At 44.5% G+C, this 23,317-nt stretch overlaps 1 protein-coding gene across 1 annotated transcript in view; it reads right to left on the reverse strand.

The window, feature by feature from the left end:
• Positions 1-10,173, reverse strand: part of FAM171A1 (family with sequence similarity 171 member A1) — a 130,117-nt gene extending 119,944 nt beyond the window's left edge. Inside the window, exon 1 of the mRNA XM_058532479.1 lies at positions 9,910-10,173. Within this exon, the coding sequence (XP_058388462.1) occupies positions 9,910-10,006 (97 nt within the window). The 5' untranslated portion in view covers positions 10,007-10,173. The remainder of the gene's footprint in view (positions 1-9,909) is intronic.
• Positions 10,174-23,317: the final 13,144 nt, after the last annotated feature.

The raw sequence follows: 23,317 nt of genomic DNA on the forward strand, positions 1-23,317 counted from the left end.
ATCAAACATTCTCTGGAACTGGACCATCTTTCACAAACAAGACTTTGAAGCTACCCATTTAGTTGCCTTGCTTTAAAAAACAACAACAAAATGCCTGGACTTTCTCCATCTGATGAACTCAGTTCAGCTACTCTGGGGCTGAGCCTCCGATGACCAGCCAGGATGAGGTCTTCTGTCGAGGGTTGTGTGAACACAGTGGCCTGCAGGTCTAGCCCAGCACTTGCTAACATCATGGATGGATAACCATATGAGATGGATAACTACAGCATACGAAGCCAAGCACCCTGATGTCAAGCTCTTCTTAGAATGTATTCTGGAGGGTGAATGGTAACCTTAAATCTGGCATCTAGGACCAAACACAATCCTTCAGGTATGGTCAGACCAGCACATGACACAGTAGGATTACGTCCTGATCTGCTTTCCAGAACCACACATTCATCAAGGCAGCCCAAGACTACCCTGGCAGTTTTGGTTACCAAGTCACACTTTCTATTTATTCTTTACTTGACTAATCTTATAGTCACCCAAAAGATCTAAGTCTTTTTCCCAATGACTAAAAAAAAACAGGTTTCTTCTTTTCTATTCTGCAATTTTGTTAACTTTAACTCATTTTACCGCCTGCAGAGATTTTTCTTTTTAATCTAAATTTTGCAAGCCCCCTTGCTACTGACTGAATGTTCGTGTCCCCCCAAAATTCATATGTTGAAAACTAATCCCTAATGTGATGGTGTTTGAAGGTGGGGACCTTGGGAAGTGATTAGGTCATGAGGGTGGAGCCCTCGTGAATGGGATTAGCGCCCTTATAAAAGACCCCAAAGAGCTCTCTCGCCCTTTCTGGCACCTGAGGACACAGCAAAAAGGAGTCATCTATTAACCGGAAGCAGGGTCTCACGAGACATGAAATCTGCCAGTGCCTTGATCTTGGACTTCCCAGCCTTCAGAACTGTGAGAAATGAATTTCTATTGTTTATAAGCCACTCGATCTATGGTATTCTATTACAGCAGCCCAAAAGGGCTAAGCCATCCCCTCTTTTCACCTTTATTTCATAAGAGAGTATGATCAATATCCCTGCAATGTATTCATCCAAATCATTAATAAGATGGGCATGGATGTTGGCCCACGGCTGGTCTTCCTCAGCAAAAAGAGGAGGATTGGCAGATCCTCAGGATCTGCTCAGGGCCGATCTTCCCCAGCCCCCCCCCAAAAAAAAGAATAAGCAAGTGAAATGCTATTAATAAGATCTTAAGACCCAAGTTCCATGTGCTTTAATTCTCTCTGTTAAGATAAATTTCCATTAGAAAATGCTTCCTGTCTACCCTTCTCTCTGAGAGGAGATATAAGCCATAATTGTGGTGCAAAGGAACCCAACCACCACCAGCTCTAGACCCCGCGGCACAGGGAGGAAGAGAAGGAACCTCATCCACTGAGACTGTGCTACTAATGACTGTTTGGAAATCAGAAGTCTTACTAATATGACTCACCTTAAGGACTGAGGATAGCTTTAATCAAAGTGTTCAGTGTCTTTAGTTCAGCTCTGCCAAAATTACATTAAAATTACATTAAAAGTCTTTCCCTCAATAAGATTTCAATAGTTTTTCTATTCAAATTCTAGGCTCAGAAAAGTAAGTCTAAGCAAATGAAATGTTCATTTGACTTGGAAATAGTTGTCTTTCCTCATTCAACTGACATTTCTCTATCCCTGGGGGTACAGCTTAAAACAAAACAAATAAAATAATAAAACAAACCAATCTTTTATAAACTCAGTACTTACTTTCTAGGTATCTTTTCCTAAGACAGCTTTTCCTATGGCATTTGCTACTTTCCAAAATCCCAAAAGACTTTGCCAGTTCTCATATTTGAGTTATGTGTTTACATGTTTTATATAAAATTAAGGGTTCAAAATATTTGATGAACATATTAAATCCCTATTGATCATCTAATCTCCCCATACAATTTAAGTAATCTGAGTTTCACCTAACTGTTTCTGTAATTATCATTCAGAGCATCAACTGACATTGGAAACTACTGTAGCACCAATAACGTCCAATCAATGCTGTCGCTGCTTAAATATTTGCTCACCAAAAGGAAGCCTCTTACCTAACTTACAACTTTTAGGAGCACTGAGTGATGTACTGCATGCATATGCCCTCTGAAATAAAACGTCCTGTGTCCCACTGTGGATAAATCCTTGAAATATCTAGAAATGAACATCACAGACAACTGACAGCTGGACTTGCAGTCATACAAGTGTTAGTGGGTTTCATCTTACTCCAAGAGACTCTTGCTTAATTACATAAAAAGTACCTTAGTGATGTCCTTCCTACTTGATTCATTTATTTTTCCATTTATTTTCCAATTGGATTGTAAAATATCAGATTGTAAGGACTTCTAAATAATCAAGCTTACCAAAAATACATTGTCCCCCTCCACACCACCCCTTTTTTGTCTCATAAGTATTCAGCACACTGTCTTTATACAGCAGATGCTTAATATTTAGGATTTCAAGAGCAGAAAAGCAACACATAGCTGTAGGTGAAGGAAAGTGAGGAGGTACAACAGTCATCCAGGGGACAAAGGATGGAACATTCTAGCTGGAGAGGCTGATTTGAACTGGTGAATAATAGGAGATAAAGTTGGAACAGGCAAGTGAGGAAAGGCTAGACTTAATAATTTAGACTTCATATTCTGGGCAACAGGAAAATATTAAATATTCGTCTGCAGAAGAGAGACACGAATAAAATGGTGTTCGAAGAGGGACATCATAGGAGAGCGCCTGGGTTGAAAGAACAGACTAAAACAGAGAGAGAGAAAGACACGCTGTCTTCAGCAAGTACCCTATGAGGGCTAAGGTATGCATGGTAGTGCGAATGAAGAGGAATGAACGAATGGATGTTTATGACATATGATGGGAAGGTTATTTCGGATAACCCAGGTGGGCCCAATGTAATTACAAGGATCCTCCTAAGAGGGAGGCAGGAAGCTCAGTCAGAGCAGATGTGACAACCAGTGATACCTGAACATGAGGCAAGGTCGTCAGCCTTAAAATAGCTGAGTGATTCCTTCCTTTCTCCATCATTTATCTACCTTTTGACCAAAGCCCTGAAATCGAAAAGGTTCAAGCTTCTCTCCATTCTTGAGTTTGGTTCCTTGGGAGGAGCTCATGCCAGGACACTTCATTAACCTTCTTCTCCCAGGCCATGAGGTTTGAATACCATGCCACTCCACCAAATAGCCAGTGACCCCTTTGGCAGCTGTTCTGGGACCTGCCCAAATTCTGCCCAGCCCAAATTCTGCCCACACTGTTCTGTTCACACGCCCTCCCTCTCTGGGCTGCACTGAACTTAATTCTCTTTCTCCCAGTGAGATGGAAACTGCAGGAGACCAAGTAATTTCATTCTTTCTGTACTCTCTAACAGGTGCAGTGTCGAGAATTATCCACGTGTTTCCATGCTGCTTCTGCCCTCTGCCTGCGTGGGGGCATCTTCAATTGTTCATGTGGTCCTGGCCTGGAGCTAATGGGACTCATCGGCCTAAGAGAGGCGGAGAAATATAAGAGGGGGTATTGAGTCTCTGACACTTGGGACGCCATTCCAAGTTGGGGGGGGTCCCCTATCATTTTATTATATAAAGGCATTGGGGGCCTATGGTGACATCCAATCACAATTTTCTTTTACTTCATTTAGTTACCAACAGATATATGTCTAGCCAGCCCTGGTGGTCCAGCGGGTAAGATTCGGTGCACTCACCACCGCAGCCTGGGTTCGTTTCCCTGTCAGGGAACCACCCCACCGGTCTGTCGGTTGTCATACAGTGGTGCTGTGTGTTGCTATGATGCTAAAAGCCCTGCCAATGGTATTTCAAGTACCTACAGGGTCACCCATGGTGGACAGGTTTCAGCGGAGCTTCCAGACTAAGATAGACTAGGAAGAAGGACCTGGCCAGCCACTTCCGAAAAAACCGGCCATGGAAACCCTATGAATAGCAGTGGAGCATTGTCCAATACACCGCCAAAGGTGAGAGGATGGCGCAGAAAGACCGGGCAGGGTTCTGCTCTGCTGGACACAGGGTCCTGGGAGTTGGAACTGATGCCGCAGGACTAACAACAAAAATTTATGTTTCTACAAAGATTAGAGCAAAGTTTGAAAGCAAGTGAGATTCCTAAAAGTGGCTTTTGGCAGGGATTTGGGAGGCTCCACATTCTCCTTGTAGGTGAGAATAATCCTAACTCTGGAAGGCACACAGAGGACTTGATGCAGCTTGCTTATGAATAAGAGAAAAGTCACAGCCCACTGAGCTCATCTGGAAAAAAAAAAAAGTTATTTTGGCAGTGGTAGTGGAGATCCCTGAGGCATTCTCCAGGGATCCCCAACATGGCTCCAATTTGCAGAATTTTGTTAAACAGATGCAAAAATTCCATGCACTTCTCCCAACGTTATGTTCAGTAGCTTGGCCCCCCAAAGTGGTCCAGACTGGACCATTACCCTGACCGTACGGGTGCATCTCTTTTCACAGTTCTTCGGGTCAGGGTCTGTATTAGTTTCCCATCGTTACCATAACAAATTACCACAACTCAGTGGCTTAAGACAACATGGATTTACTATCTTACAGTCTGGGAGGTCAGAAGCCCAAAATCAGTATCACTGGGCTAAAGTCAAGGTGTCTACTAGGCAGCATTCCTCCTGGAGGCTCTAGGGGAGAATCCGTTTCCTTGCCTTTTCCAGCTTCTGGAGGCCACTTGCATTCCTTGGCTCCTGGCCCTTCCTCCAGCTTCACAGCCATCAGAGTAACATCTTCAATCTCTCTCTGTCATGTCAACTTCTCTGACTCTCATTTTTCTGCCTCTGTCTTATAAAGATCCTTGTGATTATGTTGGGCCCACCTGGATAATCCAGACTAATCTTCCCATCCGAAGATCCTTAACTTAATTAGCTCTGCAAAGTCCCTGTTGCCACGTAAAGTAATATATTCACAGGTTCCAGGGATCAGGACGTGGGCATCTTTGGGGGCCATTATTCCACCTACCATCGGGTCTGTGTGGCTAGAGAGCACCACTACCTCAGGTCACTTAACTTCTCTCGGCCTGGGTTTCCTCTTCTCCAGAACAAGGAGTATAAACTTGACCTCCAAGATCCTTCTGATATACATAAATGCATCTATTTTGATCTAAACACATCTATATACATGTGCTATATAAATGTACCTGTGAGATTTCCAACTGTATGGATTATAAGGTAGAGAAAGGACCTAAGGGGACACCCAGATTTCGAGTCTAGTTGATGGAGAACTTCAGGTACGCCGGGTTGGGGAAGGAGGCTGGAAGATGAGCAGTTTGAGGTAAACACAGTGCACTGAAATGGAGATGCCTAGTAGCTTCTTGAATATAAAGAAATAGAGCTAAGACACCAGATCAAGGCAAGACATGGAAAAGGTGGAGTCATCCAGATAAAAGGGTTTAATTATTGGAATCTGTAGAGATTAATGAATACTATAAGGGTAAATAAAAGAAAAAAGAACAAATGTTTGCGGACTGACTTGAATCTGAGAGGAAGAGGAGCTGCCAAATCATTTCAAACAGAGGCTTGATCAGAGGAAGGGAGAATCATCTTAAATACGATGATTGACCTGTTTAAGAGAACTTCTTATGAAGCCCTTTCTAAAGTGGTTAACTGCCTCAAATTTTGCCTGTTTACAAGCTCGATTTTACAGAAATAATGCTTTTCTTAAAACTGTAGAATTTCTTTAAAAATTCTGTCACACTGTAGAATTTCTTTCAAAAACAATTATTTCATAGAATTAATTGGTCTACTTAGAGTGCTGAAGCTTAATTTCTAAAATACATTGAGTTCTACGTTTGCTGGAACTGAATAATTTAGCCAGAAGTGTGGTCTTTAAAAATCCTGATGCCACATTTGGTGAAATCAAGTGAAAGTGACTTGTTTACAATACTTCTCTGTAACCTGATCAAACTAGAACAGCATTATTGACATATATAGTAATTCCCATTAGACATGTTTCACAAAAAGTATAAAAGGTAGGCATCATCACAGGACATCTAGATTTCTGAAATATATTTTTAGTCAATTTTTCCTTCATTATATAGTATCATACATATCTGTTGTTTGTCCAACTTATTTCCATGTGTTTTCATTAAGTAGTATTTAGTAAAGTTACTAAATTAGTATTTACCAACAACAATAAAGATACACAGATTTAGAGAGAAATCAGTAATTTGTTCAAAATGAAGTGTTGATTAAAACTCAGAAAGTACTTTAATTTGCAAGCTATTAGTTTAGAAATCCATGCAGTATTTTTTTTTCTTTTGGTTAGGATTTTAAGCTAATAAGCTATAAATTACAAAGTATTATAGGATAAGTACAAATAGGGTACAAAAATAGTTCATAACGTCATTTCAAAGACTTTGCCAGAAACTCCCTAGGCATTGCTGTTGCTTCTGTATAGAGTTCCCACACCTGGGTTGCAATGAAGCCCAGCGGCCTCTGCAAGTCCAAGTCCTCCAGTTTCCCAAGATGTGAGCCCATGAGTTTTATTTAGATGTTAATGCTCTTAATATACTGTCAGCATAAGTCATGCTTGTTGGATGATCCCCCTGATAACTTACATTGCTTCAGGGTCTTTTAACTGATCCCAGTGTTCCAGTAACTGAAATTTGAGTTTAGCAAAGAATAGACCTCTCAGAGAGAAGAGAGACAGCCAACCATTCACCTCCAATGTTATGACAGATTGTAGCTTTTCTGAGATGAACAAAAAGTTAGCACATCGTTGCAAAATACTTTCCTATTCGATAATGAGCAGCAAAGTAGAGATCATACAATAGAAGTCTGAGCACCAAGTCCTTAACCTAGCTCTGACCTTTCTTTTGGCACACAAAGACGGTGTTGGGCTTCAAAAATACATCTCTATAGAATACATCTGCACAGCTCACTGCTCTTCAAGGAGAGGCCCCCTCTATCAGGCCGGCCTCAATGCACAGTTTGTAAGAGGTGAAGAAAAGTCAAAATTAGGCAATACTTCTGCATAACAGTTTCTATAAAATTCCCCCCCCACCAAAATTAGATCCTACAAGCATTTTAGAGCAACTCAGACAAAAACACTTAATAAAAACATGCAGTCATATTCTAGAGCAAGTTCAAATTCATGATTGGCAAACCCAAGCCTCACTGTGACAACTAACCGTTGCCTTTGAAATCCCTTTGCTGATTCAAAGCAGCTACAGTAAGAAGAGAGAATCTGAAGCCAAACATTAAATTTTATCTTGAATATATAAAGAGCAAAGTAATGCCAAGAAATTTTTCAGATGTTAGTTTCCTCAGAAGACATAATAAAGATCCACTTCATAAAGAAGGTGTCATCTAGTCAAAGAATCTAATTACAATACTATAGTATACGATACGTGTGTTCGAGGTCTCTAACTAGTGTTTCCTAGGTAATTTCTAAACTCCGCTGGCGCACAATGTCTGTGTGTGCACAAGGCATATTCAAAGTATGATCCAAGTAACAGTTTCTACAAGAAAAGCAAAACTCTTACAAATTGGGTTTTGGAGAAGGTAATCACTGAAGTTTTCTTAAATTAAATCAAATGCATGCTAACAATGACAATCACATGTTGCACTGTAGTATATGTATTAGCCGTCTTCAGTCCTTCACCCATTCAGCACTGACTGTGTGCAAAACAATCTACAACGTGCCGTGGAAAATGGAAAGTGAAATCAGATGCGGCATTTGTCTTCACTGTGTATGTGATCCAGGAGAGTAGAGAAGACAGCAATTAAAACACTGTTACAAAAACTGTCAAGATGGTTGTCAGAACTCAGTCAAGTGAAGGTGACCTTCCACTGTCAAACTAGTAACTGTCGATTCCCTTAAAAATGGTACTAGCCCAAAACCCAGATGCCAGCTACTGAGACCCTGACTTCTGGTAGCGCTCCTGGGCTCAACTCTTTAAAGAGCCATCCTATCCAATCAAGGAAGTAATCTACGGGGAATAAATATTTCAAGCTATTTGATCTTCCACTCAAACTATACCATATACCACAACACTCCTAGTCATGGCATAAATATCCTCAGAGGTTGACCATTTCTCACCCACTTCACAGATTATTCCATTTCTCAGAGTTTCGTTACCCAATCTGATTTTGACCAGAAAGATCTCTGTAAAATGTGGTCTTCGACCTAAATGTAGTAGGTGTTGTCATGACTCTTTCTTTTCAGTTGAGGACATGCCTTCCCCTACTTTACGAGTGTATGAACTTAATGTATCTATATATTGTGATTTCAAGTGCAGAACAAAAAATTCAACTGCTCTTGGGAATGAACGGCTTCGTTGATACACAAATCTCATATTCACTAAAATAGCTGATCCAAAGAGCAGAGGAGTATTAATGAAAGAGGCTACAATTCAACACGGATGATCTAATGTCCTAAACATTCGTTTCCCACATGACCAGACATACGGGTCTTTTTGTACCTTGTCAATGTCCCCCATTCCATAACATACATTACTAAATTTATGCACAATTCATAATGGTCATATTATACCATAGCTCTAGAAAAAGCAATGCATTAAAGAGACGGCAGCAAATGATACTGCAAGCAATGGAGATGAAAACCTTTAATTCAACACGTAGGTAACAAACCAAACCCCGCAGACTGTGGGTAGAACCTGCCTTTCCTGTCACAACATCAGGGGTGGAAGTCTATCCAGGGTTCTCTGCTCCCGGGACCCGGTTCTGATTATGTGATGTAAGGGGATGGGGCTTGCACGAGGAAAGGGCCTAAGGCAGGCGTGAGCAAGAGGACACAGGGATGGAGCGCTCCTCGTTCATTCGTCTGCAAGGCAGACTTCAAGAGGTGAGGACACGGGTAAGGAGTCTGGGGGTCTACAGGGCTGCAGAGAAACCGTCGCGGGCGACCTGAGAGGCTGGAGGGAGGCCTGGCAGCAGTGTCCCGGGTGGACGCAGATGCTCATCTGTGGCGGCCTCACTCACCCTTTGGAAAAGACAGCAACAGAGAAGCACTGGATTTTGTCCCCACCAACGCGTGCAAAGGGAGTTTCAGGGTTCCCCCAAAATAAATCCTTATTTTAAAAACAAAAGGTAGGCTCGTGGCCATTCTCAGAGGCGACCACATTACTCTCAGGGCTGGAAAGCAGATTTGCAGAGGCCAAAGATTAGACAAAAGGCATGCGCTGGCGACATACAGACCTGGAAATGATTTTTTTTTTTTTTTTTAAGTGATAAGGGCCTCCTCGTTCCAATTCTTTCTCCCCTTCCGGGGTGATTCCTGGGTCTCTAGGCAAATCCCTTAAGGCCTGAAAAAAACGTCGGATGCGGAGGAGGAAGAGACCCTGAAACTTTCCCAAACTGCGGCAGGCTGGTGGCGGGCAGCGGCCGGGGACCTCGGGGTCCCGGGGCGCAGGGGGCACCCCAGGGGCGGCAGCCACCCGCTCGCCCGCCACAACAAAAGGGCCGAGCGCAGCAGCCTTCGCGCTCGGGCTTCCAGGACTCGAAGCCCGAAGGGGGAGCGGGCGCGGCGACCCCGGGGAGCCCCTCTCGCCCGGGCGAAGGGGGAGATGGAGCCGCGTGTCGGTGTCGCGGCATAAAGGAAAGGACCTTCGGAGGCAGCCAACGAGCCAGCCGTAGCAGCAACAGCTGGTGCCGCCCGCACCCCCTCCGGCCCCCGCCCCTCGGGAGCATCTGCCCGGCACCTCGGCGGCCCCGGGCGGCGCTGCGCCCTCGGGAGCGCGGCGCGGGGGCTGCAGGCCCGGCGGCTGCGGCTGGGGCTCCGGCCGCCGCGACACAATGCGGCCCGAGAGCCGCCCGCCGCCGCCGCCTCTGCGGCAGGCCCGGCCGACACAAAGCCCGCCGCCGCCGGCCCCCGCGCGCACCGACCTTGGGCTCCGGCGCCCGGCTCCCGCAGCGTCTTGGTCACCGCCTTCCAGACGTTGCAGCCCAGCAGGCAGAGCAGCAGCGCCGCGGACCTGCTCATCTCCGCGCCGCGGGGCCCCGGGCGGCTCGGGCTCGCCGACCACCGGGACGAGCGGCGCGTCAGGGGCGGCCGGGCGCCGCGCCTCCCTCCATGTCGCCTGGCTCCGCGCGCGCCGGGCCCGCCGCCCGATTGGCCGCGCCCCCGCCCGGCGCGGCGCCGGGCTCCGCAGCCCCCGGCCGCTCCCTCCTCCGCGCGCCCCGGTGGGTTTCCCCGAAGCGCCGCCGCCGCGCCTCCGCCAACTCTTTAACCCCTTCGCGTCCCCGCCCCGCCGCGGGCGGCGCCCAGGCCCCGGGCCCTGGTGCCACCTGGCGGCCGCGCGCCCGCCTGCGCCACGACGCCCCCCGTTTCACGCCGCGCGCCCGCGAGCCTCCCCAAAGAGAGCCATGAACGCGACCTTTGGCGCCGAGGCCGCCCCAGCATCCCCCCCATTCCCCGCTGCTTTGGAGAAAACACCTTCGAACCTGGTTAGCTGAGGGTCCTCAGGAGGCATTTGTATCTCAGGGTGTGGGCTCCCCCGTTTTCTTCAGTATAACGCCAACCTGCAGCTATTCGTGCCCCCATCCATCTATGCTCCCCAGGGTAGGTTTGACACCCAACGTTAAAGGTCAACAGGACAGAATCCTAAGCCTGTATGAACTGTAGTGGGCTCTCAGTGCCTGTATGTTGATGATGATCTCCATCATGATGGAAGATCTCCGCCATGATGATGAGTTGTGCTTGGATATTTCTAGAAGGTTCGGGTGGGGAGGAAATTTACATTTATCTGAGGCCCTACGTACTTTTCTTTTCACTTTTGTAATCACGATATATGATCTAAGAGGTAGGTCTCATCTGCATTTGCAGATGAGAACATAGAGGCTAAAGAGGGTTAAGGAATTTGTTCTTAGCGCACAGCTGGTCAGTGGCAGAGCCAAGGTTTGAATAAAAAACCAGTCTGGCCCCAAGGTTGAAGCGCTTCACAAAAACCTCAGGCTTCCCTTAAGCCGAAATATACCCACTCCCACCCCAACTGCCCCTTCTCTCAACTGGCCCCTCTGTGTGCCTTCCTCCATACCACCCTCATGTCCCCTTGACTCTCTCCACCCCATCTCCCAACCAGCACTGCAGTGACCCTGGGACTCTGCGGGGGACGCAGGCTCACCGGGCTGCCCAGTGCTGCCTCCAGAACACTGGGCCAGGGGAGGGTTATTACTGTAATTTTATTAATTGGGCATTAAGGCATGGCAGGCACTGTACCAAAAAGAGAATGAAGGATGGCACTTGCCCAGTTGGCTTATAATAGACAAATTATTGTGAGACACAATAAGAACCAGGAGGTAGAGAAACCCATATGGTTTTATTGTCACCCTCGGGACCAGTGCTACAATTAGTGCAAATTGTGCACCTGCACAGGGTGGCAGGTAGTCAGGGAGGCAGGAAGAAAACCTACAATTAGGGACTGCCTGATCCCTCCTCCTTCTGACTTCCAGCGTCAAAGCCTTAGGGTCATTCCAGGGTCCACCTCAGAGCCAGGGGAGGGAAGCAAATGGGATGACAGTCCCCCTCAGCCCTTAACTCTAGCTTGGGCACTAGTCCATAGGAGCACAAAAAGTCCAGGCCAGCTCAATTGCTGGGTGGAGGATGACTTTATGGAGCAGGGTGGTCCCAAAGTTTTCAAGTCACTTTCTTGGGGTGGGGGCTGCTTCTAAGAGAAGTGGCAATAAGCCTATCCCAGAATTGAAACTCCTCACTTCATGTCTTTTGAGGATGTGGCTTTGTCAGGGATGTTGGTTATAACAGACAGGACTAGCCTGAGCAAAAATAATAATAATAATCAAGAACCAGGTTGATTACTAAGAGATCACATGGGACTCCTACAAAATCCTGGGAGCTGAAGTGTCAGGTCTCATGAGGGAACGACAGACACTATTATATTTGGGGTTCCTAATATATGCCACTCACTGGACTGGAGATACTCTGTCCCAACAACCTACTTGGGTAGTAGTAGTATTTCTGTTTTACAGATCAGATCAAACTGAGGTTCAGTAACAAATAATTTGCCCAAAATATCTAGATCTGATGACAGCAAACTCAAACTCCCTCTACCAAGTTACCTCCAAGAATAAATTTCATGCAGATGATTCAAGTTACTTCTAGCTGTGTGCAAATTGTTTTAAAAACCTGTTCTAATCCCAGTAAGGTCTGAATCTAGTTAATAGTATCTAGTGAATAGTATCGTTCCAATGTCAATTTCCTGGTTTTGATAATGTACTGTAGTTATATAAGGTGTTACAACTGGGGGACGCTGGGGGGAGCTGGATGTAGGGTGTAAGGAACCTCTCTGTACTATTTTTGTAACTTGTGAGTCTATAATTTTTTCAAACTAAAAAGCTTAAAAAGCAAAAAAACCTGTTCTATAGCATTTTTCCTAAGCTTATTCACTCAAAATACTGGTGTTTTTGATCCTAATATAGAGTTGCAGGACTTTTAAGAGTGAGAGAAGTCTTAGTAAACACTAAATGATTTGTCAGGTCAAGGCTGGGTCACCATTGTGACCGTAGATGCTCAGATATACTGGTTGTGATTGTGTGTGTAACAAAATTTCTGTGGGTGACATAGCGCTTTAGGAGAAGTTCATGTGCCTCTGTAGCGACATTGAGGCTTATACAAATAGTTTCGGAACCATCACCCCAGGCCCATTTTGCAGATGCCCATTTTGAAACGCGAAGAGGTTAAATACTTTGAACGGTGCCCCCTGCAAGCCAGTCTCAAAGCCAAGAAGAGAGCTCCCATGAGCATTCCCTCACCACATGGATGTTTTCCAGTTGCTTGGGTAAGAGGCCAAGAAAGTGCAAATTCTGCTAAATCATACAAACAAGTTCACCTGCATATGATCAGTCCAGAATTATGTAAGAATTAATCACTTTTCTCCTCTATTGGAATGAAAGAATATGGTTTACCTTTTCTCATGTTCCAATAATCCGACTCCCACTTAGCAACTGTGGAAAGAAAAAATCACTGTCTGAGAGGGAGTGTTTGCCGAACAATGGAAATTAGAAGTTTCTTTCCTTCTAGAACTTTTCCTGTTGCTCTTATTCAAGTCTCCCATTGTTTGACTGAAGATGAATTATGACTGCACTTATTTGAAATTGCTTAGAAGTTGCCTGACTGGGCAGCATTTGATTTCAATTTTCCAGTCCTCTGCCAAAAGCGATGATGCCATCTACAGAACTTTTCCTGTCTGAATTTTCCAGAGACCTTGATTTCAGAGGCTCTGTGTCAACGTTTCTTAGCCCGAGATTATTTATTCTATTGAAATTTTTCCTGATGTTGGTGCCCATGTGGTGGAGTTTTAATTGTCTGCGTTTACTTCAAGAGGCTTTGTCCTTCTTTCTCCTCCCCGCTCCCAGCTCTGCCCCCCTGTGTCATCCCCTCTTCTGCCCCTGAGTGAGAAGCTGTCTGTGCACAACAAACTTATTGTGAGGTTTGTACAGATCAGGAAGTGTGTCATGGACATCCCTACTTATTTGCTGACGCTTTTATTAAAGTTAGATAAAATGTAGCTGTAGGTGGAAATTGTAGGGGCTCAGCATTTCTTCAGAACTCGTTTGCCATCCATTTGAAAAAGAAAAAGAAAAAAAAAGGTGAAGAAATTACTGAACCAGAATTGCTGTGTTTCGTTTAACCCTGCACTTTCTCCTCTACTGGGGCTCCGCACCCATATGTTTAGCCACAGGACTTTCCACCAAGATCTTTCTTTCAGACATCCTTCCCACCCCCCACCATCCCCCCTCAACCTCCTTTCTTTCATTCAGGTTGTTGGCCAGGAGATGTATCTTATTAAAGAAATAATTCAGTGAATGAATGTCTGATGTCAGCTTCATCTGAGAAGTTGCAAATGTACATTAGCCTACAAGAGTGAATCCCTGGTAGTGTAATTTCCCCCATATGACTGTTCTACTTCACGTGCCCTATAGTGACTACAGGAGTCTGGGACACATCAATAGGTCTTGGCTGTTGGAAAGAATATTCAGAGGCTAGTGGCTAACCGAGAATCCGGTTGCTTGGCAATACATTTTAGGTCAACGTTCTCTTTTGGTGAGCCTGTTCCGTTACAGCAAGAAGTTTCAGCTCAACCCTTTGCTGGCCATTGGTCTACTGTCATGCAGTGAAGGAGAGCTCAAGGAGAGTGGGAAACGAAGCTTCCACCCTAACTGGAAGAAATGTCTGTCCCTGACTACTGGATCTGCCTTCAGAGGCTTAGAAGGAACATCAAGCCAGGAAGAAAATAGAAATTTTTGTTTCATAGAAAACTTAAGGCATTAGGAAAAAACAGGAAGATAATGGAGAAAATGGGAAAGGGAATTAGCATTCATTGAACTTCTGTTCTGTGGCTCATTCTGTACCTAAAACAGAGAGGAAAGCTTTCCTGTGCCAGAGGCCCTAAATTCCCCTCATCTCCAGTCAATTTTCAGGTTAACTCTTTGCATGGCACTTTCTTGTTCTTTTCTTTTCCTTTCTGTTCATTTCCCCTCCGTTTAATTTTGAGGCTCTTGACCCAAATTTCCCTGCTGCCAGGACATTTCTCTTAATGCCCTAGTCCTGTTTAATTGTTAAAGAAAGGGTCTCGCCCTCCAACAGGCCCCTTCATTACAGGCCCCATAAACATGGAAATGGGGGTGAGGAGGTGATCAGTCTGGGTTAATAATACCAGCAGTTTAGATGCATTGACTTTGAATACATATGGCCTTGGGAGATTATTTTCTGTATAAAATGGGAGAGTTAAGTGGACTGTATGAAATCCCTCTGAAGTTTCTCTCTGATGAGTCTTAACCAGAGTGCATTTGGCTGCTGGAGTTCTCTTCTATTATCACCTTCTAAAGAGAAGGAGACTTTTGTGGACAAAAGGACATCCATTGGTATATTTTAAAGTTTCATGAAAAGTTTAGTAAATATGTTATAGTTATATTCTTCTGAAATCTTCAGAAAGTAAACCAAAAAAGAGACACTCTCCCTCCAAAAAAAAGAAAAAAGACCAAATAAAAATCAGCCCAAGCTGGGTGAAAACCAATGGTTTTCTTCAAAAAGGGAAGAGGAGAGGAAAAATTCACTCCTTCATAATCCTTGAAAGGTCTGGTTTTATGTCTAAATATAGGAGTCCTTGGTTTCACAAATGTATTTTGTGTCTCAAATGTTTATTTGTAAGTCAGTGGCATTTCTCACCTAATGTTATAAATTCTGGTTGTTAACCCCTCTGCCCAGTAATGTGTCTAAATGCAGGGAAAACAGTTCCAACCTAAATATACCTGAACTCTATTTATACTTTTGCCAAAGGGATATTTATTCCTGAGAGTAATGGGGTGGACAGAGAGAGAAGTTCTTCATGTAGGGAGCTGTAGTTCTTGGCATGATGGCTAATTTTATGTGTCAACTTATAAACTTGATAAACCTTGTTTCTGGGTGTGTCTATGAGGGTGTTTCCAAAAGACATTAGCATTTGAATTGGTGAACAGAATAAAGCAGAATGCCCTCACCCATTGGGTGGGCATCATCCAATCCTTTGAGGGCCTGAATAGAACAAAAATGTAGAGGAAGGGTGAATTTGCTCTCTCTCAGCTGGGACATCCATCTTCTCCTGCCCTCAGACATCAGCACTTCTGGTGATGGGGGGGACTCTGGACTGGGACTACCATTGGCTCCCCTGGTTCTAGGTCTTCAGGTTTGAACTGGAACTACACCCCTGGCTTTCTGGGCCTCCAGCTTCCAGATGGCAAATCGTGGGATTACTCAGCTATCACCTCAGTTCTGTAATCATGTGAGCGAATTCCTCATAATAAATCTCTATTTATAGCTATAAATAGAGTCGCACCTCTGTCTCCAAGCCCTCAGTGCTCTCTATTTCTCTGGAGAACCATGACTAATACACTTAGGAACTATGGGTCTTCTACTGATTTTGAAATCAAGAAGTGATAGATTAAAAACTTTAATAGCCACAGTGTGAAAGCTTTTCCATTTTCTGACCATAGGTTAGAGCCTCCATCAATAAGGGCTCAGTTGATGGAAAGAGAAATGTCTCTAGCTTTTTAAGGAGATGTTCTACAGGGATTAGGTGCTCATGAAATCTGTGTAAGGGCTGGAGGAGGGACCTCCAGGCAAGGCCTCCGGGATAACCTTCCAGAACAGCACTGCCACCTGGGGAGCTGCTCCTGTGAGGGAAGTGAGGATGCGAACCCACACTGTTGCTGGGTCCAGGGACCAGTAGTAGTCTCTCTGACCTCATGCCAGTGTCCTTCCTGGATACAAGGAAGCTGCAGAAAAGACCAGAACTTCCATGCTAGTGCTGGCCAGCGGCAGGGAGACAGCCCTGCCTCACTTTTGCTTCCAAATCTCTACCAACAGCATCTAATTGGCGGAACCGAACTCCCACCCAGAAGCCTGGCTGTGAGAAAGTCTGGAAATATCATTAAAGAAAAAAAAATCCAACTTCTGGCATGTACGATAGCATTCCAGAAGGAGGTGGCATAGACACTAACCACCAGTTTACCACATCACCATGGAGCCCTAGAACCTAGTGGTTGGATATTCTATCTTGGCTCTCACCCAAGTTCTAGACTCGAGGATAACTAAAAATATCCAGTGGCCCCTTTACAATAGTTTCAGGATCTTTTCTTCATTTTTGAACATGAGGTACAATGGTGGAAATTATGGGATGCTAAAACTCAAAGGAACTTGAAAGAACTGGTCCATCCTCTCTGTTTCAGAAATAAAGCAGAAAATTATACCAAGATGAAGGGTCAACTTAAAGTCACCTAACTAGGCTAGATAAGACAAGTTACCTTTGCAGAAGTGAGGAAGGCCCAAGAGAAGGTACCTCCAGGCCTAGCGTTTAAGGTGTAGTCGGACAGGAGAAGCTGGTGGAGAACTGAAGGCACCTGTGGACACTTGTGTGTAGGAATAATACTGTTTGATGTTCCTTCAGAGCATCAGCTTGGTCATGTCACCTCCTCAAAGATCCTTCTGAACATCCTATCTACAATATCCCTCTTCCTCCAAGTTATTGTCTACCATTTTATTGTCTTCCTAACACCTATCACTATCTAAGATGATCTTATTATTAATTGTTATTCAGTTTCTTACTGTTACCCTCACTCTCACTAAAATATAAGCTCTAGAGAACATGGCTTTTGTCTAGCTTGATGCCATATCTTCCTGGCATCTAGAAAAAATATTTGGTACAAAGCAGGTGCTCGATAACTACTGGCCAACGTGAAAAATCATCTCTTACCTTGAAGAACTATTTCCTTCCGGTTAGTCTAAATGTATCTCTGCTACACTGGATTGATTTATGAATTAGCAAGTATGTATTGAGTCCTTACCAAGGGCCCCAAGTTTAAGAAGGTAACTCCAGACCCTCTGTAGTCTGACCCTCTCCCACCTCTCTGATCTTCCCTCTCATGAATACTCTTCAGAGATCCCACTGCAGATAGGCAGGAGGCACTCTCTGGACCCTGGAGGGAACTTGAGCCTTCCCTCCCTGGAGCCCTCCCATTCCTTCCTGTCCTTCAAGGTATGGTTCAAGTCACACCTCTGCTGTAACCTCCAAGCCCTCAGTGCTCTCTGGCAGGTAAATTTCACTCCATTCAGTAACTACTTTGTAGAGTTAGTTATCGTTATAATTACATGCTTCCACGTGTTGGAACAACTATACACATAGGTTAGACCATGTATAGAAAAGATGAATAGCCAAATTCTAAAGTGAGTTGGGTCATCATGGCCCAACATGCATGGAGTCTGTCTGTAACCGTCAAAACCGTAACATCTGGCGCTGTTATCTGGGAATGCTTGTGTGAATTTTTGACCTCTAAGAGTACACTATTCTTGAGTTCTGACATCAGTATTTAGGGTAAAGGTTTATGTATGCAATAACTCTCCAGAATCTTCCCCTCAAAAGAGGGCATCCTTCAGTCATTTAAAATAAACTCAGAATAATTGACCTGCAAATCTGAGCCTGGTATCTTTTCTACAGCAATGTCCTGTCTTCCCAACATACAAGCTCTTCCACATCTTTGTGGCTTCCTCGAATTCCCAACAATGCCTTGCTCAGAGTTGACTTTCCACCCTGCCACTGACTTACCTGTTGGCTGGTATAAATAGGTTTAATTGATTGGAAATAATTCACATGAAATGTAAGTTGTCCTGGGGAATGACAGATTTTGGTGCACATCTCATCTTATTCAAAAATTATTCTTTCAACTTTTTTAAAGAAAGGTGTTATATAACACCTTTTTGTCCAAATAAGATTTTTGTCTAAATAAAAATATTTTCTTTTTCTTTTATTTTTTTTTTAAATAATTTTATTTATTTATTTCTTTTTCCCCCAAAGCCCCCGTAGATAGTTGTATGTCATAGTTGCACATCCTTCTAGTTGCTGTATGTGGGACACGGCCTCAGCATGGCCGGAGAAGCGGTGCATCCGTGCGCGCCCGGGATCCGAACCTGGGCCGCCAGCAGCGGAGCGCGCGCACTTAACCGCTAAGCCACGGGGCCGGCCCTTTCTTTTTAAATAAATTTTTTTTGAGTGCCCATTCTGCAAGACCTAGGCATTATCTCCCCCACACCATTTGCTCAACCTCTCCTCCAAGAATCTACCCTTACCTGGGGGAAGGGTGTTGGCAGATCTATGAGCGGTGGTCCTGGGTATGTTTCCTTGAGGAGGATGATTTGTCTCCAGGGATGATGGGAAACAGGGACCTACAAAACTTTAGTCGAGAGGCAGGAGCGCTTGAAAGGGGAAAGGAATAGGGTACAAGCCACCTGGAAGAGCCCAGGTCCTCACTCTGCACATACTGACAGCTGACTCCCAGGAACCCCAGTGCAAAAGCATCCAATAGTAGCATAAAAGGTAAGATTCCTAAGTTTACAAAAGTATCAAACAGACCAAAAAAATCCCACGACCTAGTCTTTCCCTTCACCCACTCCAAAATGAATGCCTTGCTGAAAATATGACTCATCAGCTGGGAGCCTTATTCGGAAGCATCTCAGTATCTTCCCGTACATAACAAACCCTCCATATGCAGAGGCAGGTAGTCTGGTTGTTAAATGCCTGAGTGATGACTCCAGGCTGACTGGGCTTGGACCCCAGCTGTGTGACCCTTGGTGACTTAGCTCATCATTTCTTGCCTTAGTTTTCTGCTGTGTAAAATGGGGATGAAAATAATAGTACCTCTCTCCTAGGGTTGTTGTGTGGATTCGATGAGATAAAGGACAGAGCCTGGCTCATATCAGCAGCTGTCTGTATGTTTACTGGTCATTACTCCACTGCAGAAGTAGGCTTGTTATGATGACCAGAAGTTTCTTGGGCAGCGGTGGGCAGCGCTGGCTTTGCCTCAGACCCACCCTGTGAGCTGCTGTTGGGGGCTTCCTCGGGCACTGCAGGCTTCCACTTGTCAGATGAAGTGGAGATGGCTTTAACTGCTGTTATTTCCATAACGGGTGCTCATGTGCCTCAGCATAATCTTGGTCACAATCCCTTGTCTGGAGTGTGGACCCTACACGGATTCCTGGATGCCAGGGATAAAGGAAGCTGATGCCTCCTTGACTGATGCCTCCTTGAGGAGGACGGAAATTGATAGTCTCTGGGCTCATTTCCTGGACCTGTCACATGGTCCTACCTCGTACCCGTGGGGAGAGCCCCAGGTAGGTATAACGGGGCTGAGAGAATAGCAAGGCTTCCTTCAGCAAGGTGCAGGCTGACGGCTAGCCGAGAGAGTCAGGAGGGAGAGAGGCATTTGCCCCACAATCTGGAGTCTTTAATGTTGATTTATACCAATTCATATTTTTTTCCCAAAATAACTAAGTTGTCAAAATATGAGGATTATTTCCCTCTTAACAAAACCGCAGAGAATGAAACGTAATCTGGAATTGTTTTTTTAAAATAAACATCATTACGCAAAATGTTTTGCAAATTTAGACTAGAATACAAGAGAAAGAAGAAAACATTTAATTTCCTTGATGTCCTTGAAACTTTATGTGAAGTCCAGCCTAAGACTTGAAGTCTGGAGCAGGTACTCACGGCTGATGGAATCTTGAAAGTGATTCTCACAGTGTATCTAACCATGAACTTCCAAATCATTTCTATCACCCTTGTGTTTTGATGCCCAAACACTAACACACACACCATATAAAGTTATGGTCCAGTTTTTTTAAAAGCTTGCATAAGCATAAAAGATTTTAAAACCTGGGAGAGGTGGTGACCTGCTTTCCACTCAACATGAAAGAAATAGTACTTGCAGGTGAGAAGTTATACGTGAGTTACAAATATGCAAAAAGAGGCATAACCACCGAGGACAGTGGGTGGGAGAAATCTTAACTGGGTGAACTGAATTTCAAATCTGTCCCAGAAGTTCTAGAATAAAGCTGTATACCTTAGGGCAAGCTGTTCAACTTCTACTCCATAGAGGCTGCTGCAAATGTGACTTGGGCACAGTACACAGTCATTGTTTTGCCTGTGCGTTATCCAAACTCCCTTCATTTGGTAATGGAACCCATATTTTCCTAAACAATCTACCCTTACTCTCCTCTCAGGCCAGGTGATTTAAAGCTAGCTCGAAGAGTGGACATGTGCTCCACGTCTGGCCAATCAGCCTGGTAGCGCCTCTCTAGCCACAGTAGAGAGACAGGACCATGATCTACTCAAAGTCAGACTAAAGTCCAGAACTTTTTTAAAAATTTGAGAGAGAGGTGGGCTTTTCCAACCAGAATTAATGAGAAGAAAAGGTAAAAGCTGGTAAGCTCTGGCAGCCATCTTGCCACCATGAGGTAAGAACCCAAGAGTGGAGCCCAAACAGAGCAAAGCAGAACTAAGAGAGGGAGAGAGTGAGGTGAGCCCCTAATCCAGCCAGTATCTGAAGCTAGCTCTACCTGCGACTTTTACTTGTTGAGCCAACAAACTCCTTTTTCCTTTAGCCATTTTTAATTAGGCTTTCCATACTTAAACCTGAAAGAATTTGGCTGATACAGTTGGAGAATAGAGACAGTGGATGGCCACGGTTTGCTGGTGCTGGATGCTGTCTGCAGGATCAGGCGGCATCTACCTAGCTTCTCAAAGCCCACCAACTGTGGTTGTTATCACAGTGAAGAAAAACTTTCCGGAAGACTAGACTCTTTCACAGAGGCACTTCTGGGATATTTCCCACGTGGATAAGCATACGAGAGAGACACAGCAGCAAAACCAGAAACTCTGGACGTTCTGGACAATCACTTCTTTATATCTTACTTCACATCAGGTGAAGAAAGTCCCTAAAAGCTTGGAAATTCTTTGTGTATTAGATCCTAAATTTTTATTATCTTTTGAAACTTAACCTGCCTACCATCATTTTCTCTTTTTTGTTTATAACACAGGTGTCACAGACACTGATAGTGCCAGATCTGCCTTTTCGCTTCCAGGGCGGGATCTTAAATGTTTTTGATGCCCAAATCTTTACAATCCACCACCACCACCTGTGAATACCTTCTGGATAACAGAAAGGTAGTAGCCGCCTTTTTTGTGGCGTAAATCACAAAAGCCAGACCTAATTTGTAAATAGTTTAGAATTCAACCATTGCTGAAAACTAAATTTTTGAATGTGAATGTTATCCTGGCCAATAAAAATAGAAATCACCATAGAGGACTTAATTAAACATAATAAACAGTTCAGGCGGAACAGGAAGCTGCTATTTTTCCTGTCTCCAAAGCTTCTATTACAGAAGGAAGAGCTAATCAGCAAAGAACCAGGAACAGGAGGAGAATGGCGGACTAACAGCAAGGGCTGGGTGTCTGGCACTGAAGAAAAGCAAAGCCAGAAATTTAATCCCTGTGGGGTTTCCGCCCACGCCTGGGGGGAGGGGCGGGGACTACAAAACTGCGCAGATCAGTTTTCGATAGAGTTATCATGGAAAATGGCAGAGTTTTTGGTTACAGCATTACCCTGGGATTTGCAGGGAGGTGTACCAAACTACTTTTTGGTGACAAGATAATACATATCAAAGAGTTTTGAAGACTGAAAAAAGTCAAAGCAGGGAAGGATATTATGTGGAGAAGGGGGAGGATGAGCATAGAGAGAGAAGGAGAAGGTGGAGGAAGGATCACCCAGAGAAGTGTTCTCTTGAACTGTAGTGAGTAAAGGACTACTCATTAAGAAACGAAAAAGAAAATGCACGCCACTGCAAAGACTAAAATAGGGCCGAGATTTGTAATAACTTAGAAGGACTCAGTATAAAAGTGGACAGAAGATTTCCATAGGATTTTACAAAGATCCAAGCCCTTCCTCCCCGACACAGAATCTCACGAAGTTAATGATGGGTGAGATGGGAGTGAAACCAGCAGGCCACCACCTCTTCCCACAACGCACTAGACGCCCACGTGTCACAGGACGTTTGAAATGTGGCCCTCCTGAGAAGACGATCGCCCTTTGCCAGCTACAAGGAGGCTGGGGTTTGAAAACGGATCATTTTCTGCTTTCCTGGAGCCCGGGCCTTGTGCCTCTCCCCCACAACCTGAAGATAGCCGCTCACATCTGCTCGGCGCCTCCCCCGCTGAGCGCGCCATCTGTCCCCGGGAATGAGAGGGAGGCCTGGTGGCTGGGGAGCTGCCGCAGATAGAGCCCCACAACAGCCTCGGGGGCCTACTGATGAGGAGCAAACCCTCGAGAACTCCTCATGCTAAGTTGATCGATGTTAAAAGTATGATTAAAGGAGAAGGGATAAAAACAACATTTTTCCTATCATTTCGGCTTGTCCCTCAAGTAACCATTTGTGCTGAGATTCTGAGAGCTGAAAGGGGGGGCAGTTATAAAGAGAACAGGGCTGGAGGCAAATCTGTAGGGAAAAAGGACAGAATGAGATTTAACCACTGTGCTACATGGTACTTTCCTTATTGCTGTGTGAGAAATGCAGACAGATCCAAGTAAGGATCCTGGGAAGGATCTGATAGGAGCCAGGACCATCTAGGAGGAAAAGCTTTCTATGGCTGACCAACAAGTAGTTAAATTTATACATAAGAATGAAGATGAAGATATGTACTGAGTTATGCTAAGAGAATGGAAACAATGTAAGAGGAAACCAGAATATTTAAGCAAGTTTTCAAGATGGCAGTAATGCAAATAACCAAGGAAATAAAATCGGGGTGAGAAATTTAGGTTTAAACCTCCAGCAACTAAATTAAAATAGAAGTCATAGCTCAGTTGGTTAGTACATTGGGAATTATTTTTCAAGAAAGTAATTATAATATTCACTTAGAATTTTCTGCAACTTCTCTCTTCTTGGGAGAACTGGAGACGGAGACTCTGTGCATGA

The sequence above is a fragment of the Diceros bicornis genome, chromosome 36 (genome assembly GCF_020826845.1).
Source record: "Diceros bicornis minor isolate mBicDic1 chromosome 36, mDicBic1.mat.cur, whole genome shotgun sequence".
NCBI lineage: Eukaryota > Metazoa > Chordata > Mammalia > Perissodactyla > Rhinocerotidae > Diceros > Diceros bicornis.